Raw genomic sequence first — 27846 nt, 5'->3', positions numbered from 1 at the left:
AATAAATAAAATAACCCATTACAAAATTCTTGTCATTTTTATAGTTTTTATTGATCTTTTTACTTGTCTTCTTGGGCATTATAGCAGCAGAATGATGGTCTGGCTACTGGGTTGTTTTTCCCCATTTAAATCAAGAAAAATGATGCACATAAAGTTTTGTAAATTTTTTTCTTTTTTTGCTTTTAGTCTACAAAATTCAGCAATATCAAGGAATCATGAGAATCGCAATTTAAATCGAATCAGCACCCAAAAAATCGGAAGTGAATCGAATCGGGACAAAAACATATTGTCACAGCCCTACCAATTACCGTAACATCAATGCTTCTAGATTATGGGAGGGAATGCATTAAGCTGTGAATGCTGACTCATGCAAAGGGGAGGAATAAAAACTCCACAAAAAAGGCATCAGGCGAGGTGAAAAGCAGAAATTGTCTTGCTGAAGTAACACATATTTGCATGTTCTCCTCAACTAAAACACTAACGCAAAAGTATCCCATTTGGGTACACCTGATGTATGCAGAGTAATATATTATATAATGTTTAGTCTCTACCTGTAGCCATTTAAATTTCTGCTTTTAAAACTGCTTACATTTCCACACACACCCAATAGCTAGTTGCTAACAGTGACTTTATATCTGGTTTGGAAACTTTTTCATCTCAATTCCTCCATCAAGTAATGCTTCAGTCCGAGCAATCATTCCAGCTTTTTCCTCTATTTTTCTCTTTTGGGCTGGGGGTTGAGAAAGGGTTGTTCAGGGAATGAGGATGGCAACATCACAGACGCTTAAGAAGCTGAACTGGAGGCAGACAAGGTTTCCGTGGTGACTGCTCTGCGTTACCCAGAAACTCCGGTGGCCACACTGCTGTGATTGGCATGCGGTATTGTGCTCCTGCAGAGCGTGGCCTCTTTCTGTGCGCTCATGTTTACAGCGCTGAGGACACAGCCAGCAGGTTCCAACCACTGTTTCATTGTCCCAACTCTGAATTAAGGGGGGAAAAAAAAAAAAACAGCTCCCATTCACAGGCGCTATTCAGTTTCGAGGAGAAAAGTTTTGGCTTTTCACTACTTTCATCACTGCTTCCTATCACACTGCCAGTGCAGAGGAATGAAAACATGGCAGTGCAGCACTTAGTGTGATTACGTTTTGTTGTGCTGCCTAAAAAGTTGCATTTGTGAACAGTATAAGGTTTATCTCTACTGGAAAGGATCTGTTGAGCCAGTAGTTTCAGTGACAGAAATGACATGTTCTTAAACAAAAGAATGAAGTGTTAGGAAGTGGCAGCACTGTCTGTGTCCAACAAATATAATGCAATAACTAAAAAACAATACCATCTCCAAACTTCAGAGGTCAGCACTAACATCACACTGCTGACAAAGAAGCAACGAAGCAGGTAAAACAAAGGAGCTGCAAATCTTAAAACAATGTTTAGATGCTTTATTTATTTATCTGAGCCTGCATTGTCTGTTTGCTTTTTTGCAGCATTCCTGGTTTCTGCACTATTTTTCCAAATGTGAACTATTCAAAATGAACTGAATACAATAAATTAAATTGGAATTTTCTTTTTATACTAAAACAAGCAGTAAAATAGTAACCAGCCACTAGTTGTTCATATTGTTTCACATCCATATTCTTAATCATTTGTGATTTTGATTACAATTTTTTTGCTTTAATTCATGTCAAGCTCAGCAAACCATAATGTAAAAAAAGCATAACATACAACCATGTATACAGGTACTATGATGGTAAAGCTTTTTAAAAATGTATACATACCTCAAATTCTCCTTTGGTGTACTTGGCGTCAGGAACACTAACAATTTCATCATCAGCAAACTCAGGAAAACCCTGAAGATGGAAGTCAAGTTTTAGGAAAAATGGTCTAAAAGACTGCAATCCATTAAAAAAAAATTTTTAAAAATTTTAAAAATAAAAATCCCACAGTACACTTAAACACACTGCTTACATTGAAGTGCCAGAGCGTCAAAACAGCGACAACCATGGCGGTCGTGGTCCGGCCTTTGCCATTTGAGCAATTAAAGACAAAAGCAGAGTGGGACTCTTCTGCCAAGGCACTCTTCATGGCCTCCAAAAGTTTGTCAAAATCCTGAAAACACAAATAAAACTTGCATAATTAATGGAAAACAATACACACTCTCAACTATAGTACTTTTCCAAAAAAAAAAAAGAAAAATATCAGTTCACCTGGTTGTCATGGATTTAAACAAAACAACCTAATAATCAAATTAATCCTACAATAATACAGCTGGACAACACCTAGCCAACAATTAAACTGATAACTACAGGAATTAATGAATAACAACCCAAAAAGAGCAAGTGACAGTAAAAAGAAATCATTAACATTTATTTAATTTGCCCATTACTCCAAGGCGATAACCCGAGTGTAACGTTGATATTAATAACCACTAGAGGGCGCACAAGGCTGCGTTATTATCCGCTCATTTCAAGTCAAATATCTGCAGCTGAAGCTCTCTGTATGCATGTCCAGCATGAGTGGAAGCAGTCTTCTGTTTCATTACCTCCTCCCTGGGTGCACTACAGTCTGGCAGAGGGATGCGCTTGTATACAAGCCCCTGGTGGGAGCTTTTGTGCTTGTTAAAGATCTCCTGAACTGTGGAGCAATTTTTAAACATCTTCATCTGCTTCTCCTGCTCCAGCGCCACCTCCAGCCATTTCTGAGTTCGTAGAAGCTCCTCTTTCAGGGACATCTCCAACTTCTAACAGACCAGGAGCAGATACAGAACCACTTTAAAGTTTGAAGTTAATACATATTTTTTTTAGACATGTGTAATCATAGACAGCCATAAAAAAAGAGCCAGAACCATCATTTTTCTTCTACCTCTAGCAGCTGTGGGTCACATGTTGGGATAGAGATGTGCTGGTCTGGACACGAGGGTTCCCTTGGAGAGAAAATCTGTCCATTTCCTTCAATCACTAATTCCTCCTGGAGGTTGACCCACAACACGTGGCTGTGCTTCCTCTTTTCATCCGTCAGATGGGCTAGAACTGCTCCGGTGGCCTGCACAGAGCACGTTGAAGATTAAGGCAAGGAGCTGGAAATCCAGCTGGAGCATCCTGCAGTGGGCAGTCTCCATACAAAAAAAAACCAAAAAATCTGTGAGTCATTCATATGAGTCCGTTTGGAGTCATGAATATTCCTGAGAGCATATTGATGATTGCTGCAAAATTGTCTGTTTAATGTAGAAATGATGACTGGATGTGGAAAACCAGTCTTTTACAAATCAAACTAATAATTACACTAAAAACTGCTGAGAAGCCCAGTAATTATAGATCCCATTTTCTTTCAAGATGGAAACTGAAGTGGATAAAATGAAAAAAAATAAATAAATACAAGTGGAAATTTTAAATCTTCCTTTCAAGTCTGACACAATGATATTTTGCTCTTTAGTATTTTTTCAGAGCGTTAGTGTTATTTTGATTAAATAATCAGTTACTGTGCTGCACCTCTGATGTGGGCTGAGCCATTCCATAAACAGGCATCTTGGGCACTCGTCTGAAGTTGGCCGCCTTCATCTCTTTGACTGTGCTGAGTACATCAGGAGCCAAGTACTCATCGGCAACCTGCTCAGACACAAGCAGTTATGCATTAATCATAACATGTAATGTGGCGTGCATATTAAGATTCACATAAGAGCTCAGGATGAATGGGGCCAATACTGGTACCTGGCTTGGATAAAAAATAATGCAAAAAACCTTTTACATGACAATGTGAATTTTAAACAAAAAAGATTTTTAATGGCATATTGCAAGATATTCAATTATTACACTTGATAGTATTCAGTATCTAGCAAGAAGTTTACATATGTTCATCAAGACAATGACAATAATGGCGTTGCTGGCTTCACTGTGACTTATCTGAACTGTCCTGAGGTCGGGCGATTGAATGTTCCATCAGTGTCGACTCACTACAGCTCGTGTTTTTGCTGCTGAGAGCTATGGTTGGATAGCTCTTGTTGAACTGACTGCTACACAGTGCAAAGTGAGGTCCAAACGAAGTCAGTGCAAAACAAAAAAGCAGGATTCTAAGATCTGTGCAAGTCAGAGATGTCATTGGAGACAAAACACACGCACATCTGTCTGAACACCTGTACAAGAGTACAAAATATTTGAAAATCTGCTCACACATAAGCTGTTTTGCATAAAAGACAAGCTGTCAGACAACTAACAGGAAATTAGGTAACATCAGAACTACGTTGTTTGGTCACAAAAATTAAATGAATGTGAGGAAGTAAACCTTTTTACACGAGTGTTTTAAAGGTGGAGTATGTAAGATTTTCAATATTTTCAAAATAAATTAACTAATAAAATAACTACAATCATGATTCAATAGTTTTTTAAACATATAGGTTCCAGTCTGTCCATATTTAAAGCGGTATTAAATTACAAGTCTAATTAATGACAAAGACCCTTCTTAAATGTTTGCCTACCAGTAAAAAAAAGGGCTTTTTGTCATTTGTCATTAATTAAACTTGCAATTTAATAACGCATCAAATATGAACAGACTGGAACCTACATGTTCAAAAAACTATCTAATTAGGATTGTAGTTATTTTATTAGTTAATTTATTTTGAAAATATTGAAAATCTTACATACTCCACCTTTAACAACATGACATCAGCAGCACAACAGCATGACACTCGTGTCCATGATGAACATATGCAAACATCTGACTCTCAAACTACTACTGAGCACAAACTGTCTAAAAATGTTTATGTTTGTGTGTGCACTGCTTTTTTTCTTTTTTTTTTTTTTTTTTGTTTTACCAGGACACGAGCTCCTCTGGTGACCAGCTCGGCCGGAGCAGAGAGCTCTGACAGATCCATGCAGGCCAGTAACCTGTACAGCCAGGCGTGGCAGCACATCCACTGACTGAAGTTAGACACAAAGGCAGCGGGATACTGCAAAAACAAAACAGTGTTTTTACCACCTGATTGTCTTCATGGCATCACTGAAGACAGTTACAACGGAAAAAAAAACAAGAGAAACTGTACCTGTTCATGAAGGTAAGCATTAAATACTATCAAGTAGAAGTAGCGCTCCAAACTCTGCATGGTCCTGCTGAGAAAGTAGTCTTTGGTGCTGCTTCCCTACAAGACAAGCAAGTCTGATTATCTTTTCATGGCTGTTGCATCTGTTTTCTTTCACCTTCAACTTTCCAGACTGATAAAGGAAAAAAAATCTATTCACTTGAGGGTCCTCATTAATAAGGACATCATCAACATTATCCTTTGAGCCGCTGATGCTTTTTTAAGCACAAATTAAGCAGCAGCAGCTGCTGGAAATCATGAATGGTACAAGGTGCTGCCTTTGAAGGGAAATTCAAAGCTTGGCTAAGAGAAAGGATCCTCACTAACCTGAATCTGATAATCTTCTCCAATCCCTTCCAGCTTCCTCTTGTTTTCGTACATCGCTTCTTTTATGTTGTGCATTTCTGAACACAAGCTAATAGCTTGGTCAACCTGCCAGGGAAATACATGTGATCAGTTCAAGTGGGAGCTCTCATGTACGCTCAGTAAGAGTCTGTTCATCACTTTTGCATATTTACAAGTGAATTTTAAAACTAGAAACCCCTTCATGTGCAATAAAATGTCTAAAATACAACTATATGCCTGTTAACTCATGGATATGCATGAAAAAAATGCATATGCAAATCTTGTACCTCTTCCATGACCTGCTGGCCATTAGGAAGCTTGTTGATCAGAGACTGGATGACCTGGAAGAGCGGTCTGGGCTCTGAAGGGGGTGCTTCTTCAACCCTGCAACAGAAAGCAAATGTATAACCTCACATTCCAAACTTTTTCCATTTTATATTCGGAGCTGGGTTCTTACTGGGGTGGAAGTTGTGAATTCCCCCTAAGGCGATTCATGACGAGTGTGCCAAGGATCATGGCTAGGTTGGTGCGGCCGACGCCCACTTGGCAGCTGAAGAGCAGCGTGGGCGGCTGCCGAGATGCATTGTGGCCGAGGGACAAGCTGGGGCTCTCCTGCGAAGCGGAGCGCGTCGGAGGAGAGCATTAACATGATGGTAATAATAGAGAGCAATGATATTTCATAACTGGAATGAGAATGGCGTGTTGATTAGAACACGAGTTTCACTCCAGTACAGTTCAGTTTGGTCCCAAATGGGTCATTTCGCTTAACAAACTGGATATAATTGTGTGAGATTTACAACAAGTCTGAGAGAAAAGAAAGAGCTCTGATCTGCATACTGTTAAAAAAAACAAAAAGGAAGCCACTTTCCAACCACAGGGAACTGGAGCGGCTGCTCCAAGCAAGGCCAAAAAAGGGCAAAATGAGCCAGAGAGAACATCCTGTGTGAGTGAAGGACGCAGGACGCAAACCAGATAGAGAGGATGACATAAAGTGACAACAGACACTTTCTTTTTTTTTTTTTTTTTTTCCTTGAACCAACATATTCATTAATGATTTATCACACTTGCAAGATGGATTTTTAATGTGGATTAAATAAGAGTCGGTGTGACCTTCTCACTACCTCAGTGACGAAATCCAGATGCTCTCCAGTATTCCAGCCATTAATAACTTTAATAGCGCTCCACAATAAGATCCGAACAAGGACAGCACAACCAAAAAAGGGGGCATCTAAATGGTGGACTCGTTCCGTGATTGACATTTTTACATGAGCTTACCCTGAGAATGTTAACAAATGCATCAAAGTCTTCTTCCAGCGGCGCTCCCTCCATCGGCAGCGGTAATCTGTAGTACCTGTAATGCAACACACTGTCACCCACAGTTGAACTCTCAAGTCTATGTTGTGTCAATATTGCCCTTATGTAGGTCAGCGCACACTGCACATAAACAAACATGCGACCTGAGGATTTTACAGCTCAACTTCCTCGCCTTGTGTTTACCAATCTGGTCAGCTGAAAACTAGGGCCCCCCCCCTTTTTTTTTTAAGACTCCACAAGGAATCATGGGAGAGATCAGAATCGCGGAGGGGGTATTTTTGTTCACTTAAAAACCCCCCAGCAGTTTGAAAACTATGTCCAACATGTTCTTATTTAACAACTAAATGTCATGCAAGTAAAGGTTTCATCACTCTTTCCTGTTTACATTCTCTGCTTGACAATGCAGCGAGGAGCATGTGTCAATAAATCTGCCAAAAGAAAAAAAAAAAGATGCAGGGATCTTTGGTTTGCATAGCACACTTCAAAGCAAAAAACAAAAAAAATAGGAAGCAGGGCAACCACACTTTGCGCAAACAGGCGCCGCTATATATAAACCCGCCTGCACGCTGTGAGACAGGCCGCCACTTCGCTGCTCTGCTTGAGCTGATGTGTGAGCTCATGGCTGCGAAGCTAACGGGCCGCGGAAGGAACAATGTAAACAACCTGTAAGCCGGCATCATGAACATCGGCCTCTTGTAGACCTCCTCGGTCACGTGGATGTCCTCCTCGCACGTGATCGGTATCTTCTGTGGCTCGTCTTTGAAGAACTCGATGTCGTTGTAGACGTAGAAGATGTTCTCGCTGAGCTTGGCGAAGTCGTGCAGCTGTGTGGGGCGGGGGAGAGGGGATTTAATGCCGCTGTCAACAATAACGGGGTCAAAAAAAAAAAAAAATGCAGATGCTGATGCGCGTGTGTGTTTGAGTACCTCGTTCCTGATGGTGAGCTCCAGGTTTTCCACCGTCTCTTCCCTTTCCAGTCCGTGAAGGTTCTCGTGTAGATTTTCCTTCCTCCTCGGGGTGTACGGCACAAAGTCGCCATCCTTGTGGAGGAACACCACCGGCTCCTCTCTCACGCAGAAGAATATAATCTCCTGTTTTGATTAAAGCACAGCAGCGTGGGCATCAAAGAAATGACCAGAATGATTTCCAAAAGCCCAGTCGTTCATGTATAATTTTGTCAGTTTTATTTCAGTTCCAGGCCGTTTTTAGCTGCTGTAAACAGGGACATGTATTTTCCCCAGCTACACAAGACCATAACTGTGTTTGCTGAGTTCTATCGTTCAGCCGCAGCCTCCACTAAGCACTTGACTCCTGAAATATTTACTGACAACACAGAGAGAAGGAGGCTAGACGCAGTCGTAAATTCTGGCAGAACAAACATATGACAGAAAATGACCTCCTGTCCTTGTGCCTGGAGTCTCTGGAGAACCTGTTTGAAGCCATTCAGGCTGGGCTGACCCATGCCGTACAGCGGGTAGGATCCCTTTACTTGGCGGAAGTTGGGCGCCCCGTAGCTCCCTGTGGTGTTCAGGACATCTGCTTTGCTGTACACATCTTGGACCATGAAGTACTCTCCCTGGAAACGCAAAACACACAAAACATGACCGGATTCATCTAAGAGCATCACATTTATCCAGTTTTCTAGATGCTGACCCACAATCATAATCATCACATCAGGAAAAGGTTCCGTTTTTTTTTTTTCCTTTACGCTCTGTTTGCAAATGACACAACCGATGCAGTCTGACTAATCTGTCTGACTAATCAGGTTAAGTCTCTGCTCTGTCACTTCCATTTTCCATATTTCATACACTGACCCCAAGACGTTGGACAATGACTTAAGAAAGCAAGACAACATAAACAAAACACCAGCTGTAATATGGCAACATATTTACAGCATACAGATAAAATGTAAAACAGACTATTTACTAATATTCGCCGTGTTTTCTGCATTACTACATTGATTATTTTACACGGCTTTCCACCATTTAGATCTAAGTGAGTCGCAAAGATTTTTCAACTCTGCCCTTTTGTAAAACTTCATTCAAACTAATTTCAATATGAAAAAAGCCATAAAAGTCTAGTATTGGTAGGAATGACAGGAAAAGGGAGACAAAAGCTTGTTTAAACGTACAGTGATTAATTAATTTAACTTTTTATCGGCAAAATTTCAACAGCTACTACTTTATCCTTCCGTTTGAGTCGGATAATTTACTGTTACTTGCTATATAAAACGGCAGAAACGGCTCATTTGTTCGTTAGCCTACAGTGGAAAATCTCTGTTGCTGTTACTCTTCACAGAAGTCATACAAGCAGGCGACCATTTTGCTTCTTCCTGCTGTATTTTCTGAGAGTCTTTCCTCGTGTTTTATCATTTATTTCAGCTGATTTGTAAAGGGGGATGGGAGTTGATGTCTCTTGTCAAATGATCTTGCACGATGGCATTAGTTGTTAGCAGTAGATCGGTACCAAAAACATGGATGGAATGTTTGCAGCTTATCAGCATCGATAACAGAACAGTTATGTATCGTTCTGTAGCTCATTACCTCACGCTACACAGCAACTTGTGCAAGATGTTGACACTTTCACATTTATGACACAGCTTCTGTCGTGGTATTAACGTGCTTAAACGGCAAGGCACTACTCAGCTGTTAGCATTCAGCGAGCGCACCGCTAGATGGGAGGAATTCTTCCACACTGGGGCTTTAAAGTAGTTTAAGGCAGTGAAGATACTATGAGAAGCAGATGCCACCTGTGCAGGAGTCGTCTCACCTCTTGCAATTACTTCGGTTTTGTTTACAGAACACCAATTACCAGTTTTCTACTTGCATATTCATCGAGTTGCAAAGAACAACTCACCGCGTTTGTCTCATTTCAAAGACTCTCCCTGGAATCAACACGTCTCAAGGCCAACTCACTGAAGCAGCATAGAGAACTTGGTGTTTAATGGACAACGTTCCCTCCTCGCTGCACATTCAGCAGCATTTCAGGGTTTATTTCATGATTAAATCGTGCCTTTCCTTTACGACTAAGAAGAAATTAGCAGCTGCTTCTTTTAGGCCAGATCTTGACTATGGTGATGCTATTTATATGCGTGGCCTTGATTCGGCTCACCGTGCTGCTTCATCAGACACTACAAAGCTCTTACCCATCACTGTTTTTTTGTTTTTTTTGTGTGCTCATGTTTGTAGAATGGTTTGCTTCTCACATTGTTAGTGTGGCTGTTAGTAGTTGTAATCTCATTTGTGCTGGCCAAGTCAGGCTGGTAAACTCAATTTCCACATTTTTTTTGTGGTTAAATAAAGGTTAAATAAAACACTTCCTTTTCAGAAGGCACTTTGTGACTGGGCAACTAAGCTGGCTTATGTGAGCTTTTATAGCTGTGTGCCGTTTGCATCACTGCAGTGACACAGCTAAAATACTGGTCGGCAGCAATGTTTTCTATTTTGTTTTTATTTTTTTTAAACATTAATTTACTTTTACTGAACACGCAGCAACTAAAACAAGTGAGTCTAAACATGCAGCAGCTATGAAAACAGGAAAAGGTTCTGTGAATATTAAATGAAGACAAAATCTGCTATTATTTAAGAGGATATTTAGTTAATATTCTCCCCTCACTGTGAAAAGAAAATGTAAGGAAGGAATAGCAGCATAAATGTATACCACTTCAGTCCAACATGAAGCAACAAAATGACCTAAACAAACTTTCTCAGTACAATTTGCATCTAAATTTACTAAACTAACTTCTGAGGCGATTGGGGACAACATCTTCTTTTATTTAATTTCTGTAATTTCTTCTTAAAAGTTTTCCATTATTGCACCCCGCGGTAATAGTTTCAATGTTTTAAAGCACTTTGAATGGTCTGGTACGTGAAAGGTGCCATACAAATTAACTTGCCTCGCCTTGTCATGTGAGATGTGGTCAAAACAAAAAGGAAAATATTCATTTAAAGTCACTGACATGATTCTTTTCAGAAAAAGCTAACCTGACCTACCCACACGTGTACACAGAAGCTGTGGGCTGACCCTGACAAAACATTGCATGCCTGAACTACCACAGAAGAGGTGACAGAGAACATCAAAGACTTGAGAGGAAGGCGACAAAAGTCCTGTTTCAATGGCTGCCTCTGATCATAAAATTGGCGCATGACAATGCTTCCCAACCCGTTTTGCAATTTGGACATGTGAATGTGAAAAGAGCAGACTTAACGGCAGATGAGAGGGCTCCACAAGTTATTGTGACACAAAAGGTGTTTCTATGCAGGTGAAAGGGTTTCCGTACCTGCACCAAGTAGTGCTCGGGCATGGAGTCGGATATCCGACCGACTTTGTAATTCGCCTTGAGGATCTCATCGTGAATCTGAAACTCCTGTCTGCAGTTATATCTGTGAAACAGGCAAAGACAAGCCGGTTCAATTATCAGCTGGTATTTGCTCGGCTTGGGCTGACAAAAGGGTTGATAACGGCGGCAAACGTACTGCCTGAAAGTCGGGGGGGGGGAAGGGACGGGGTGGCCCCCCCTGTGATCAAAAAGGATTAACACTTAATTGTAAGAACGCAGATTGGAGGAGGGACTTACGTGATGACGACAGGTGCAACTTTGTTGGTGATAATGGACTTGGCCTTGTTGTTGTGAATGCTGAGCGTCTGGAAGGGGCTCATGCTAAGAGACTGCCTGCTGTCAGCCATCCCGTTGCCGTGGACACTCTCAAGTGGTGATGCTAAAGTAATAGGCTGTGGTGCGGCGCTGGCAGTCGTACCCATGCTCCACAAGCTGCTGCGAATGACATTGCAGTGGACTAAGAAACAGGAAGCAAACACTCAAAAATACAGCCAAAACTTTGAGTTTTTAAGCTAAATCTTAAAGATTCTCAAGCAGGCGGACTGAATAAAAATCACACAGCACTTAATGTCGTATTAATAAAAAATAAGAAATGCATTTTCCAGCAAAATGGTTCTGCTTTGTTTGTATGTTGGTTACCCCACAACCTTTATGTAAACACTGTTAGATTGAGATTTAACAAACTGACTGCCCTCCTCTCCTCATTTACTGCCATCATGAAGTTGACCTACATGGATTTCGGTTATACACCAGACCTCAACTACTACATAATTTGGCTCATATCCTTCCTCTAATTTGACACGGTTAAACTACTTAGCTGAAGTGACTCAGATCAGATTTCTTTCTGTTCGTGTGACTCATGGTTGATTTTTCACAAGAATCTGATTGTCAGTTCTGATTTTTCACATGTAAATTCTCACTCCCCCCCTCATGGACAAATGTTTGGATCTTCCATAACTTTGTTGTGAGTTTTGTGAACTCTCAAATCTGATCTGTAAAAGGTTAGAACTAAAGGCAGCTAGTGATGTAAATGTAGGCTTAGTACGCCAATGTTTCCTTTCACTTTCGTCCTTGAAAATCTACCCAAAGAAAAAAGCAGCAAACACAGAAAAAGCCATGCAAAGATACAGTTTTTTGGGTTTTTTTGAAGTGCTGCATCCATAACGTATAGATTCGATGTGATGCATTAACCACACTTTGTATAATTATTAGACAATATTTTTAGAACTACATAGTAAACAGTAGAAAAAATATTTAAAGGTAATTCAGCTGTTTACATTTAATAAATTGATCAGAGCAAAGATGACTTTTTGTTGAATAACTATGACCTCAAACCATCTATCCTCACAGTTCTTCCTCCTCTCCTCAGCTCACAATCCAAAAAGAAGGAACTGAACATTTACAAGTAATTAAATAAAGCAGGACTGCTGTCTTTGTATGAGTCACATGGAGAAATCACAGAGACATCGATGAGCATTCATGCAAGCTGAACATGAAGCTACTACATAGCTAAGCATAAAAACTGGAAACACTCCTACGCATCCCACCGTAGATGGACCACTGACTTGTCGCAGAGGAAACGTAGCTTTCTAACGTGTTAAGTGTTGCGGTAAATGTGAGAAGGTCTACAAACTAAACTGAAACAGTCTGAATCAAAACAGAAAAACTGAAATAAGCTTTAAAAAAAACATGTTCTGGGCATTACAAGACATCCACAAATGTGCAAAATAATAGGAAATAGTACTTTCAGATTTTAAAAAGTCTCCAGATTAAATTCCAATGTATTTCTTGGGATGCTGTTAGACCATATGGATTTGTTTACGGTAAGAATTAAACAAGGATATCATTTAGGTTCAAATTGAACAGGGCAGCTTTAATAAGCTTTTAGTTGTAGCATCATTCTATATAAACACGAGAAACTAAAGCCCTTAAAACTGTGAAAGTATTGTTTTCTGGTCAGCGTTTTTGTTTAATAATCCTTGCATGCTAGTATTAGTTGTAAATCTTAATAATACATTAAACAAGTGTCAACAACAGTACTTATTGAATCTATCAGCTTTAAAAAGAGGTTCATAAAATGTCTTTGACTTTACTAAGCTGCAATCATTCATTTTCATTCAAGCTCTGATAAAGCAAACTCCCTCCCCTTTGCAAAAATAACTGGCTTTTTGAAGGAGTGTACAGATAAACAAGCGAGCTTTGTGACAACCAAACAGTCAGAAGCAATATTTCTCCGAAACATCAAATTCTAACTTGTTCCGGGTCAACAAGCTTCAGCACAGGGGGCACAAGTGGAAAAAGACAGAGAAATACAGAATTCTGATGAACACTGTAAAAAAATGAATAAAACAACACAGAAAATCGTCAACAATTACAAACTAAAAAAACACAACAAAATAGCCATTAAATGTTCAAACTGAGGTCGAATCCATCTTTCCACCTGAGCTCAAAGCCCCTCTGTGATGTCAAGCTTCGAACATATTTGATTCTCATTTGTGCAGAGAAAAACACCGGGTGAGTAACTAAGCCACTCGCCTCCTCGCTGCATTTGGAGCTGAGCGTCTGCATCAACCTCTTACTCAGAAAGACTGTTGATTCAACAAAATAAATCTCTTCTCAGTCAGACACTTCAGTCATTTTCTGTCCTGGCATGCTTTGAAATAAACACTCCTGGTTAAAAATGTTTCCTGCTGCATGAATATTTTGCACGGTTTGATGCAAAAATAGTCCTGCTGAATAAGTGCAAAGCAAAAAGTGTCAAAATCTACCCAATTTCTACTACTTTACTCAAGTTGCTTCCATCTATTTCAGTCCTTGCCACATACCAAACGCATCTCTGCTGAAATAGTTCTGCGGCCACAACAAGAAAAACAACAACAACAACAACAAAAAAACGTTCACGGTGCAACAGTCTACAAAAAAACAAAGTATCCGATCACACATCTTACGAGTGAGATAAGGAGCGATCTGCACTTCCAGATCCTTTTCTATGCCGTTTGTTTTCCGCCATGGTCCAAAAGGAGTATGAGAGCTTGGCATCACATCCAAAAATGAAATCTTCCTCTCTGGAATCCCGTCATCCACCCCCAGATGCTGGGAAACACCCCCTCATGGGAGCTCAGAGCGCCTGGCTGCTTGGCAGTTCTCAGACAACGTCCTCCTGGTCTTATTTCTATCTCCTGTCTGATTTTGCAAAGTGATTTCATATAAGACACTGGAGTCTTTACGGAGCAGACTGGAAGAAGCTGCCGTACATCTGGTAGCCAGATGATCACAGCTCAGCTCCCTTTCACAGCGTTCAAAGATGACACACACTTGACTCTTGTGCTTCCCAGTGGGTTTTGCAAACAGATATGCTTAATCACACAACAAATTGGTCAAAACGGAAAAAAACACAGCTGCTTTTAATGCTCACGTTTTCAGGGTTGTTTTTTTTTTTTTTTTTCAAACTTTAGCATTTATTATACAATTTAGCATCAAAAGTTATCAATTGTTTTGCAAACTTTAAAGAAAATCTGCAATGGAATGGATGCTTCCTTATAATGTCCCTTGCATGCACAGTCTAGTCTTTGGAGATTTGGGACGTTATCTAAACTCCCCGACTTCTTATTTAAGAAAAACAGCATTCTTTCCTTGCGCATTCCTCACAGCACAAGAGTTTGCACAAAGCCAACTATTTCCAATCGCTGCCACTTTAAAGACATATAATCAGGAGGTTTGCTTTCCTCCACCACCACAGTCATGCATGGCAATAATAAGCATGTTCCTATGCAGCTCAGTGGAACGTAATAAAACACTCTCGCAACAGATTCCTATATCGTCCACATCCACATACAAGAACTTCCTACAGCTAATCCCACGTGGTCATTTGCAAAGCAGGCTGCCTGATACTTCCTGATGCTTCAGTTTTGCAGGCCTCCTGAGGAAACGGGAGAAAAACACTCAACAGCTTTGTCACTGAAACTGGTACATCAGCGAGTCTCTTTGGTCTTACCTTACAGCCTGTCAGCTCTGCTGCGAGCCCATGCTGCAAGCATGTTTTTGGTGCAAAGGTTCCTGCTACTCACAAGGGCAACTCCTCAGCAACACTGATTGCAGCCAGGCAGATCTGTTTTAGCAGGCGGGCAGCCGGGGCGGAGGCCCGTGTAGAAATAGCCCTCAGTCATAAACATCCTCCTGAAGAACCAATTGAGGCAGGCGTTCAGAAAGGCTGTTTATTCTACATGTGAGCTGGTATAGTGCAGCACTACTGACTACAGCAGTTTAACTGATGGTACGAAGAGACAACCCAACGACTAAATGACAAAACGCAAAACAAGCAATCATAAAAAAAAAAACTGATTATCCCGATTTTATCATTGTGTGCGTTGTTTGTAAGTTAGACTCGCAGCCAGGCTTTGCACTGCCGCACAAAGTTTGCACCAGTTGTACTCAACAGGCAAAGTAAAACTATGGAAACTGCAGTCTCCTTCCAACCAACCAGTGTTGCTCCATTCAGGCCTGCCCCATTTATATTCAGCCGGTGTCCGAACTTTGCTGTAGCAACATCTTCAGACAAAGGGTCTGAGTGCAGACAGGAAGGAGCTTGCAGCTGCAGGATGCATCTGTTGGTGGCCCTGAGGAAGGATGCAGAGCACTCTTCATTCACAAGAGATGCAGGGGTTCAACAGAGATGGGTATCACTTTGTAGCACATAGATCCTTCAACACAACTTCCCTTATCAAGGTTGAGAAGAGAGTCGCAAGCGTGGCAGCAGAACCCACAAAAGACCCCAAATTCAATGTATTTTGCTTATTTGGCAAGGTTGCCCTTCTAATTCAAGGACCCCGCTGGTCTCCATGGAGGCCACTTGTTCAGTCTGACAATGTTCGGTCTGAAAGCCTGCTGGCTGCACAAAACCTGACATAAACTAGTGAACTGGGTGACAACAACATGTTACGGCTTTAAATGTATCTCTCAAGGCACTTTCTCAAGAAATTTCTAAAAACCTACTTTAATATTTTTATTATTGTAAAGACCCAAAGCTGCGTATAGTAGATGAGCACATCCACACATCTGAACCTCGTCTCACACCCCCGCAAAAGGAAGTATAAGCACACCTTCACAGGAAATGCTCAGTTTGTATTCTCTGAAACTTCCTCCCTGCAGCTGCACACATACTTCACCGGTGAGGTTAAGGGTTACATAGAGGCGTGATTCCACAGGACATTGCCAGTTCCTGAGCTAAATATCAGATCTGCAGGGAAATGAGCTCAGAGCTTCCTTTAGAGAAAATCTTCCTTTTTTTTTTTTGTTTTCTTTTAAGTGATCCACAAACCTCATTGTGAATTTGTGTCAACTTACAACTCCGATGTTTGTTTTGTCCACAGCCAATCGCCTTGCAATCGGCTCAGAAAGACGCAGCGGCCGAAGGAAGCCAGACCATGCCATTGTTCAAGGATGTAATTTCCAAAATCAGGTCAAAACATAGGAAATAGATTTGGCAATGTGGGATCAAATGAGTGCACAAAACGACAGGAAAAGAACTCAACAAGAAGGTTTTTGGGGTTTTTTTTTTTTTTTCAGTAAAGGCTGCAAATCCGCTTTATGTTGCTACAAATATAAGATATAAATCGCAACAATAACTATCATCCCTCTAAATTCTTGGCTTTATCTGGGCTTGACTGTTAAAAAGAGTATGCATTTCTATTTTTTAAAGCCCTTCCTGTAATTTATTTCATGCCAAGATGGCAATTTTATCCCCTCTACAATTTCAAGGCTGCAGCAATGTGGCTTTTCATTTTTTCTCTCGACCACAGTATTCAACCACAATTCTCCGCCAGCACCACCAGGCCAAGTGACAGAATTTCGATGCTGCACTCATCACACACTACCCCTTCTGCATGCATGGGCAGATTTTTCACTGATTTGCGAACACATCCTGACAGATGACAGACGGAAATTGAAGAATTTGACAGTGTTGTACAGTTTGTAGTGTGAAATCTAAAGTTGCATCCCTAAACATACGAATGTGTAAAGATTTCCTCATGTCCCCTTCAAAGACTGACACCCCTTACAAACAGAAGCTTGCGGCAAGACTCAGGCATGATAATACAGATGAGTATAGCAACTATACCTGACATTCAGCTGTTCAGTCCACCATCCAAGACAACTCTCAGGGGAATTACAGCACAGAAAATAGTGGGTTAAAAATAACCAAAACTGACAGCTCTGCAGCAGACAAGCGGTCTCAGTAACATATCCTCGCTGGCATCTCTCTGTCTGATCTGTTAAGCAATCTGTCTCTGCCTGCTGATCAAACTACAGCAGGCGGCAGTATCGCATCATTAGCCTACCCTTATACAGCAAGTCAATGGACGTGTCCTTCAGTGAGGACAGATCCCAGGCAGCCACTCAGCAGGAGAAGGCAGAGGGGAAGCCACAGCTCTCCGTCAGTGGTTTAGATGTTTGCAGGCATGCTCCCTTGTTAGTTGCCTTGTACTTTTTTGTATGCATCCCCTGTGCATAGGGTGCAAAGCTGCGCATGCATGCTAAGATTTGTGCATGAGTGGCAAAAAGTGTGTGTGTGTGTATGTGTAAAGAGGATGTGGAGGCGGACCTTGAGAGGCTTACTCATCATCCAGCTCACTATCCAATCACTACCAGAGCCTCCGGGCAGCACAATGCCCTCCACACATGGGCAACCTTTTTACCAGCTGCATCAAACACACACAACTGGACCTCCAGTTATCAAAGTGCAGCAGTTAGCCGACAACGACACAGTATAACGAGACCCTGCCAGGAAGTCGACGATCATCAGCAGCTGCACACAGGTGACATAATATAAGCCTAATTCACTACAAGGCTTTAATTACTCCATTCATTAGCAGTTAACACTGCTTTGGTGAAAGCAAACAGGTTTACAGCTGGGCAAATACTTCAGACTTAAGCCAGAAGTTCAGCTGTAAACACTGTGATTTGCTGATTGTGACCTAAAATCATTCCTTCTCCTAATGCACTGGGAAACTTAAGGCAAGAGCACAGCTAAAATATGAGCACAGATTAAAAGAAAAAAAAAAACTAATCAAAATTTACCCATTAAAAGCAAAAATGACTCAACACAAAAAAGCAAAGAACAGCAGGGTGATCTTCTGAGTACTGCCTGTGAGCATATTGTCTTACTAAAGTATGTGTAAACAACAATATCTCACAAGATAATGTCCACATTATGCTCATTTGCAAATGTGGCAAGCAGTTTTTGAGATATGGGTGTAAAATGTTGCCGTTGCCACACCTGTTCCTTCCTTCCTGCAGTGGCACAAGCCAAGACTCTTAAGTTCTTGCAACACCATGAAACTGAACCCTCCCATGGCCTGCGAACCTCACATGAATGAAGCGGTGCAGGGAGTGAGAAATCCGGAGTAAAACTCTGAATCTCTAAGACTATTTTCTGAGAGCAATACGACACATCCCCGAGGCTAAAAATACAGAAGATAAATTAAATATAGTGACATGAGATGACACAACACCTAGTAAATACCATGAAAGTTTGACTTCCTTCCATTTTGAAAAAAAAAAAAAAAAAAAGGATGGAAATACAACAGTACAATCTGCAAAAAGAGGATGCTCTTTGACAGATTAAGTAAAACATCCTCTCTGCTTAATCTTCCAAATGGAAAAAAAAGAGTGTGAGCCTTACATCACCTGTCTTGTCTAAATCCCTTTTGCAGGCCTGGTGTCTGTCTTGCCCAGACATAAGAGCAGCAGGAAAGGAGGTGATAGTGCAGGAAAACAATTTCACCTACGCTAAAAGTTCATCTCCCATTCGAAAGCATGATAAAATATTATCACTTCCATATTTACATATTGATTTTTTTTCTTTCAGACTGAACAGAAGCGTCACTGCCAAATGAAAACATTTGTTGAGTTAAAAACACAACAGCAACCCACAGCTCCTGGGAAGACAGAACAATGATAGAACAATGATTAATCATTCAGTAAATACTCAAAGAGACATGGAGATCAAGAACATTTTCTTACAAGCGGTGATCAAATATGACACCTTGTGGTAGAAAACATCTGCTGCACTCAGGCAAACAAGCCTTCTCCTCACAGGGACATACTCGACTACGATACTATAGCAAATGTGTCAATTTGGCTCAATTTAACTAAAAGCAAACTTTTGACAAGTATGGTTATTCCAGAGAAAACTTCACAAGTTTAGACTTAACCAAACAATATATCTACTCACCATTTTTAATAGATCTAAACCCAACAAAATGTCACAACAGAAAATCTCCCACTGTTTTAGTCCCGTCGGGCTTCTCTTTCATGCTTCTTATCAAGATAAAGCAAGTGTTTAGCTCAATCATTTATCATCCATCTGTTTAAATCTTTCAATCACTGAAGAGTTTCGTGCTCTCACTCTTGATTAATTGGGATATTCGTGGTTTCATGTGGGCTGTGACATGGCAAGAGCCAGTTTCTATCTTTTCCCCCCAGGACATGAGGAAAAGTGATATGCCCACAGAAGACCAGCCCCAGCTGTACGGGTCAAATCAAACAAAAGCCAGGGCAACCGTGCAATAGATCAAAGAGCACCATGTGCTTTGTCTTAATTCAGCAGAGACTTCTCATGCTTGTAGTGTCACATTTTATCAATGTTGATCATATTTGACTCAGACCAAATGTTTTAACACTGACATAACTAGTGAACAACGTAGGAACAATCACTGAGAAACAATATAAGTGTGTGTGTGACCAAATGTAAGTGTTTGCTTTGGGCTTTAACGGGAGTTACTATGTCTAAGTCTTTTTTTTTTTTTGACGTCAAAAGAGAACGTAAATGTAGTATATGCCCAATACTGATAAACACTTTAGTTGTGGGGCAGCCGTGTATTTGCATCTGCAAATTTGCATTCACCAGCAGCCAGGTGTCAAGTAACAAATACTTTGTGTATATAAATATATATATATATATATATATATATATATATATATATATATATATATATATATATATATATATGTGTGTGTGTGTGTGTGTGTGTGTGTGTGTGTGTGTGTGTGTGTGTGTGTGTGTGTGTGTGTGTATGGTATTTTCACACTTCCATTACTTTTACACTTTTACTTAAGTAAAAAAAAATAATTTGATACTTTTACTTCTACAGAAGACTTTTTAAACCCGCGTATTTTTACTTCTACCAGGGTAATGAATGGGAATACTTTTGACACCACTGCCAGAAGCACATTTGTCCAGGGATGAACTGCAACTTACGATCACAGTCCGTCCCTGACTGTGGCCAAATCTCCAGATGCTGTGAGCAGTCCTGCTCAAGAATGGAGGGGAAGGAGGGGTGCCAAGCACATGTATGCCCCGTCATCTACACTACCGCTGCACATCATAAAATCATCCTTCACTGCTTCGCTCTCGTCTAAGCGCAAATATGTTACATGCGATTTAAAGTGATTGAGAACCTGCTTGAGGGTTAAAACCCAAAAAGTAAAAGCATATCCACTTCACTTTTAGGCTGCCGTGGCTCGTGCACAACAAGAGCCGTAAACTTTAAAAACTACTCACCATTTCAGCACACGGTCAGTGAAAAAGCGCTTTGAGAAAACATGTTTTCGAAGCGCTGGTTTATCTGGTGCGAGGTATGTAGTCGAGATGCAAACCTTTTCACTCAATGAAGAGGGAGTAAAAATATAAACAAAAATACTAATGCATTGATTTTTTTTTCTGACCTAACTCGGGAATTTACGAGGAAAAGGATCTCGCTATGTGGATAGGGACGGAGAGCGCATGCGCAGAATGCGGTCATCCGCGGATGCTCTGTCCTACGGAAAACATCCAAACCTTGGAGGAAATGTTTTAGAGAATTAGAGTTGCTGCGTATTGTGTGAACTTGTATGTTACGTTTTCATTGAATATAGCTTCCTAGAATATATATGGGCGAACTGTGGTAATATAATCAACCAAATAGTGATTTAAAGTGGCCAAAAATACATTGCAAAGCTGTGTATGAACAGTAGCAATGAGTTTTATAAGAGAACAGAATGCCAGATATTCAGAAGAGATAATGTTGCTGTTTCCTGCTTGATTTAACCCCCACTCATAGCTTGTTAAGAGGTCAGTTTAATATCTTGACTTTATCTTATTTCATGGTAGTCCGAACTTATCCCTGTTTCAATCTTTTCTATGAAAACTTGTCTAACAAGTCAATCTCTTACATAACTATAAACTACTGGTCTGATAAATATGTTTTACATAACTGATAAATTTCCCCAAGGCCGTCATTGGAAGTTAAGCAGTTAAATGAAGTTCACTGAAGTGCTCCGAAACTCTGGAATAGTTCATTTAGATGTTGTATGTGCAATGAATGGCTGGTGATATCTCTGCAATTCAGCTGATAATAGTAACCGTTCACTTGAATTATCAAGACTGAGTGTTAAGATTATGACACCAGTAGAAGTGGAACAGTCCCTGCAAAAAATGCCACAGAGACGACCAACAATACTTTGGAAATGAATCCATCCCTCTCAGACTGAGAAAACCAATCGGCTGAAATGGAAAATGCACATAATGGGAGCCACTAAGATCAGTTTCCTTTCCTGTACTCAACATAAAAACACACACAAATAAATTCAAGATTAAAAAAAAAACTAATCAGATCTCAAAATTAAATAATAGTATGCAGTATAATGCAGAAAAACATCTTACCAAAACAGTTAGATTAAAGCTGCAGTAAGCAGCCAGCTGCAACTGGTTTTTGCTGGCCAGCTGCATCAGTCAGACAGGTTTTGCATGATTAGTTTCCAACAACCTGATCGAAATGTCCTAAAATGTCTCAACTATCATTTATAAATTTTCCTAACACTTACTCATTGTGGAAGCAGATGAGTAAGATATTATTACGACTTATATTATTACATAATAACTACTACTTATTACATTATTACTACTTTATTACTGTTTATTACAAGCCTGACCTCCAACACTTTATATTAATTGATACTGAAATAAGTTTTGAAGCTTTGCAGGAAATATATGTGGACATTAGAAGTCAAATATAAGAACTTGGTTTTCCTGTTTTCTTTTACTATGTGTTTCCTTTCACTGTGTGTCAGAGGTCAATGTTTTTATTGACTTATTCCACAAACTTGTCTTATTCCTCTGTTCATTGTTTATCTGAAGTTCTTTTACAAATCCACCATTGTGAACTAATACATTTATTTCTACTGGTCTACTTGTATAAAATACATCCTTGAAATAGTGACAGCAAGGTCAGTGGGGTTAAGAAGCGCTGTGTTTAAGTACATTTTCAACATTTTCATTGAGTTTATTTCCCTTTTATTCAGATCTGTTGCAGGAGACATACTGTTTTTGTTTGTTTTAATGATATCCTAACAGATTTTAACAACCCACCGAACTAAAACCTATCATGACATAATAACTTATATAACAACTGATAATAAAGCGTTACAACAAGTTTCTATCCACGATGAAGTTCGTCCTATTTTATCAATATTAGTCCATAATCCATGCAACACTGACTGAAATCTGTTATGTTAAATGTTTATCCAGTTGTTAGTCTGTGTCTCATGTGCACACCCACCTAATTATTCTCCTCATTGTCCATTTCATTTAAGAATACATAGAATTACGGGAAAGTCTAACCATTAGTGTAAACCAAATAGCTGAAACAATTAATTCAAGGATGAGGATTCGGGCCGCAGGAGCCCTAAGAACATGGCGCAAACAAAACGCTGCGCTCCTTGTAAACACGCACTCAGCCGCACTCATTACCAACTGAATGGATGATGAGCTGTCAGATAACAAGTCTTGAGGACGCATGTCAATTTCCTTTAATGTTCTCAGCTACTTGTTAAACACGAAAGTGGGTGGGTGAGGGTATATAAGACACCTCTAATCTCCCAGTAGAAGGAATTTGTCATTAACCGGCTGAAAACATGCGCTCATTGGGAGTTCTGGGTGTCGCGCTGTACGCATCGCTGCTGGTGCCGCTGGCTCATGGGAGTCATAAATCCAGAGATGGAGTTTATATGAGGGCGCAGAACCGATTTTCAGCGTTGGACCGGTCAACTGGATATCACCTGCCAACCTATATGATGCACCTTTACAGGAATTTCAAGTCCAACTTCTCCAGAGTTTTGGATAGAATGGAGCAAGACGCGACAAAGCAGGCGGACACAGTGAAAAGCATGATGGCGAAAAGTAAGATCTGCTTCATTAATATTACTTACAAACAACACTTTGAGCAAGTTAATTTACAGTTTTAAGCCTTAAAGTTAATAAATGTGCTCAGAAATTGTCTGTTGGTCAGAGTCAGACACCTCAGGCATTTAAAAAGACCTTCAGGTTTGTTTGGGCTCAAGTGTCGCCCTGTCACTGCGTGCCAGACGACCTCAGAGGGCTTCAATCCACATCCCACTCAGGAGCTGAATAACCATGCGAGGATCAGCGTGTGAAAAGGGCGCTTTTCTGTCTAATTCTCAAAGCAAACCTCCTTTTTCTTAAATAGGTGATGCTGATTAGGTCCCTTGCCAGACATCCCCCTATACAAATCTCTTGTTGGGTCAAATCAACAAATTCCCTTAGTTCTTTTTCGCACTTGGTCTGATTAGATTAGAGCTCGGGATTTAATGTTGGCACAAGCAAGTCAACTAGGGACAAGCCTCCCTGCTGCTGAATCCAATTTCACATGGCTGCTATAGGTGCTGGAGTCACTGCCTACAGTATTTGTTTGATTGAGGATATGCAGAAGCCAGAACATTCATGGATGTGTTAAATGATTGGTTTCGCCTTGGTGTTTGGTTTGAGTGGATTAATGGAGAGGATGATTTGCACATTCGATCAGGAGTCTGACTCAGCAGACCAATGCACCGGACAATACAAAGGTTAACTGTTTAAAATGCTTTAATCCTGCAGATTAATTTGAACCACACCTGTTCACTGAATCACAATGATGCTCTTTAGAGATATGGGCACTGCGCAGGCCGTAACAGTGACAAGATTATGCTCCTGAAGTAGATTTGATTTTGAATTAGAAACTGTCCATCAGGTTCAGCTTTCACATCAATAACAAAACTTCAACAGGAATAATTGTTTTAGTCTTGTCTGATTTACAGTTTATCTAGGATACAGTGTGAAACGTAACTAAAGACTGTTGTGTCTGTGTTTATGGAGAAAGATGAGAAACTAAAGTAGACAATTGAACTCTAAGCCCACATTTAGCTGATCCAGGGAGCATTTTACTGGAGGTCTGTGTCTCTTTACTGGGACAAGCAACTCAAAATCAGTTTAAAGTTGTTCTGTGAAATCAGCTTCATCCCATCATGTAGCATTTGTCCTGAAGAGAGTTCACTCTCTTCAGGACAAAAATGCTTCCATCACATGCCACAAGTGGTCACTGAGTGCCTAGATGAGTAGAAAAACAGTGTGAATCAGATCATTTTGGCCTTCATTTGGAGTGGGATAAAACCTAATGCAGAGTCTTTGTTAGCTTTTCCTTTAATTTTCCACATTTTTATTTCTTTATATAAACCACTTTATCCCTAGCCTCTATGTGTTTATAATCATTTTAAAGCTTTGAATGAAACTAAATATGTTGCATTAAAATGACTACATTTATTATTTTACTGTGCTAGCTTCACATGACTATAGCAATTAACTGGTATGATTTATTTCAAGGGATATTGTTGACAAAATCTCTATTTCATATGTGCTAACTGCCACTTAATGTACATCAGCTGTGTGTCCCGATTTGGATCCAGATAATAATCTTGCTATGTTGACATGTAATGATGATTTGTTTTCTGCAAAATGCTCTTCATGTGTGTTTTTCTTTTTCCTTTTCACTAAATCAGGTTTGATGTACAGCCATGGGCGCTGGGTGGCAACCTTTGACCTCCATGCTTTGCAAACTGACAACCACATCCAGGCAGCAGAGCTGAGAATCAGGCCTTCTAGGATGCAAAGTGTTTCTAACATCACAGTGGAGGTGTATCATCAACAGCAGGAGCTGGTGGGGCTGCTCACTCAGTCATCACTGGTTCCATCATCTCAGAGCTGGAAGGTGTTCAACATGACGAGCCCTCTCCTGGGCTGGCTCAGGCAAAAATCGACGGCAAGAATTCGACAGAAAAGAGTTTCAAGGCGGAGGAAAGTAATAAAGAAAAACAGGGGCCTGTCTATTCTTGGTCAGCCTTTTTATGTTGCAAGCTCCATAAAGGAGCATGACACAGGGGACCAGGCCTTGCTGGTCGTCTTCTCTCACACAGGGTTTGATCGGAACTCAAAGGCCAAGGCAAGCTTGCTCCATACAGCTGAACAATCCAAGTTCTTGTCCCCTGCGGAAATCAAAAGGGCCCACTGGCCAAAGAGGCGCAGAAGTAAAAGGGGCCAGACAGAGCAAACGGCGAAAAGCCCGCAGGCGTTCAAGAGAGGAGGTGAAAAGTCTGTCTGTCGCAGAGTGGACTTGCATGTTGACTTTAATCAAATTGGCTGGGGGTCCTGGATCATCTTTCCTAAAAGATACAATGCCTACCGCTGTGAAGGTTCTTGCCCAAGTCCTTTGGGTGAAGACTTAAATCCAACCAATCATGCTTACATGCAGGTAATTTTTTAAATTTCTATGTGACTATTTTCCTAGAAGGCTGCATTAGGTATTAAGACCACCCACATCGTGGTTATGTCAGGCTTTAACTTGTTTCTGCACCTGTATTAATATGAAATTATTAAGTAAACAAAGCAGATTGTTCATTACATCTCAAGCCCCATTTCTCCCTTTTAGTCCTACCTCACCCTTTTCCCCCCTTTAAAAGGCAAGATGATCGCCATTCATTAACCCCCAGGAAAAAAGGGGCACCTTATCTCTTCAAAATAAATGGGGCCGCATGGTAAAGGAAGGGATTTTGTTATGGGCTATACAGTAACATGGTTTTCTTGTGTGCACAATTTTGCCCAATGTGACACAAAATGGGAGATACTGATGTTGATCTGCAGTATTTTTGTAAATCATTTAGACATTTTTGGACAGACTAACTCCCCTGCTTACTGGTTTGCATTTATAAGAAATCTAAAAAAGAAAGAAAATTTAAGATTACCAGACTAAAAGGAGAAATAGAACATTATTATTAGTTTTAAAAAAAACGACAACAGCAAAAATACAAAGAGAAGCAAGGATTTGTCTTGTATGACTGAGAGAATTACACAGTAAACTCTTAAAGGTGAGAGTAAACTTGAGTAGTTGCAGAATCCTACAATAAAAGATGCTTTTCACCATCATATCTTTGAGTTTCACGTTCTTGATTGAATTAAAACACTGAAAACAAATCAAAGTTGGAAATTATAATGTGAATTTTTACTATTTTCTTTTTTGTTATCATTGTTTTGAAAGAAAAAAAAAAAACAATTGGCTTTTCCCACAATATTCAAAGGTAGAAACTTGAATATCTCAACATAAAACATATTCTACTGCATCAGTCTTTCCCTACAGAAATTATCTATGACATTAGAGTATGTCTAAACCTTCTGTTTTTATCTTTCTTTTTTTCCAAGAGTCTACTGAAGCACCACCACCCTGAGCGAGTGGCATCACCCTGCTGCGCCCCGACCAAAATGAGCCCACTGAGCATGTTGTACTATGAGAATGGAGAAATGCTCCTTCGACACCATGAAGACATGATTGTGGATGAGTGTGGTTGTCGGTGACCGCTACAACCACCTCCAACTGTGAAACATTCTGCAGAGTGGCAGAAAGAACTGTAAAGAAGCAAAGCGAAATACGAAAAAGAAAACACTTATCCAGAAGGAAAAAGCTCTTTGATATTTGTCTCTTTGCATTGTGGTTATGTTAAGAGACACGACTTCAATCTGTGATCTGGTTTGGAGGGAGGACTATGTAATTTAAGATGCGCTGAAATACGAAATTAGCAGCAGCTTTTAGCTGTTGTCTTATATCCACTGCGGAAGCCCATTGTCTTTAATTTATCAGTTTAATCTGTGCAAATGTGTCGTGGCAAAGTTGTTAAATAATCCAGCACTATTCTTTTTTTTTTTTACTTTAGGATAAATGACCATTTTTGCTACTGTAAACTAATGTATATTTATTGTAAATATTTTTTAAAATGTATTTATGTTCATTTTTTGTGCACTGATTAGTTATGTTTCACATGTTAAAATATGAATGCAGTAGGGACCAATTTAAAGTTTTGGGGAAAATGTACTAATGTGAAATTTACAACTTAAAAATATCATCCCAGTTTTAAATAAAAAGGTTTTAAATTGCTTGTTTTTCTTTTATTAGTGACTTATCCGGATCTACTGTGTCACAAAAGAACAGTCATATCAAAAGGGACTTTTCTAGTTTTACAATGTTTCAGTGCATCCAAAATTCATTCATTCTAACATTCAATTTAAAGCTTTGTGTAGCAGAGGAAAATCCAGCAAATACTGGTATGTGGCTGCTAGTAGTAACAATGCTAAACTAAGTTCTATTCTTTTAAAGCCAGGGGGGCTTGTTGTATTCATATCCTGAGAAAAAAACACTGACTAACCAGGAATTTGCCAGCACTATGACCATGGCAGTGGTAAACTGGGTTTAGTTGACCTGGATTCAGAGGTAAGACAACATTTAACTTTCTAATGGCAGCTACATTTTTAATTTAAACTACGTTAGACCTAAATAGTCAGCGAAGTGACAGATAATTCACCAGTAACTATAAGCAGAAATTGTTTCTGCTTCTACAATATGACTAAGCAACATGACAATAAATTACATTT

General features: G+C 40.0%; 2 protein-coding genes across 2 annotated transcripts in view; one reads left to right on the top strand and one right to left on the bottom strand.

Annotated features, from left to right (window-relative positions):
• Positions 1–14073, bottom strand: part of pald1a (phosphatase domain containing paladin 1a) — a gene marked incomplete at its 5' end in the record, with an annotated part of 56001 nt that extends 41928 nt beyond the window's left edge. Inside the window, 17 exons of the mRNA XM_079260500.1 lie at positions 1773–1844; positions 1963–2103; positions 2537–2734; positions 2857–3036; positions 3483–3599; positions 4802–4936; positions 5030–5125; positions 5393–5497; positions 5698–5794; positions 5868–6022; positions 6686–6761; positions 7388–7548; positions 7651–7815; positions 8121–8300; positions 11004–11106; positions 11301–11498; positions 14012–14073. Coding sequence (XP_079116626.1) covers positions 1773–1844; positions 1963–2103; positions 2537–2734; positions 2857–3036; positions 3483–3599; positions 4802–4936; positions 5030–5125; positions 5393–5497; positions 5698–5794; positions 5868–6022; positions 6686–6761; positions 7388–7548; positions 7651–7815; positions 8121–8300; positions 11004–11106; positions 11301–11498; positions 14012–14073 — 2241 coding nt within the window. The remainder of the gene's footprint in view (positions 1–1772; positions 1845–1962; positions 2104–2536; positions 2735–2856; positions 3037–3482; positions 3600–4801; positions 4937–5029; positions 5126–5392; positions 5498–5697; positions 5795–5867; positions 6023–6685; positions 6762–7387; positions 7549–7650; positions 7816–8120; positions 8301–11003; positions 11107–11300; positions 11499–14011) is intronic.
• Positions 14074–23012: 8939 nt separating this feature from the next.
• On the top strand, positions 23013–26775 carry ndr2 (nodal-related 2; the record flags this gene model as incomplete). The annotated part of the gene is made up of 3 exons (XM_079261206.1): positions 23013–23277; positions 24930–25678; positions 26623–26775. 3 exons carry the CDS (start codon positions 23013–23015, stop codon positions 26773–26775), a joined length of 1167 nt encoding a protein of 388 aa, XP_079117332.1.
• Positions 26776–27846: the final 1071 nt, after the last annotated feature.

This window comes from Telmatherina bonti (genome assembly GCF_933228915.1).
Source record: "Telmatherina bonti genome assembly, chromosome: 21".
NCBI lineage: Eukaryota > Metazoa > Chordata > Actinopteri > Atheriniformes > Telmatherinidae > Telmatherina > Telmatherina bonti.
The sequence above is the reverse complement of the archived record's forward strand: the minus strand, read 5'-3'. Positions and strand labels throughout refer to the sequence as shown.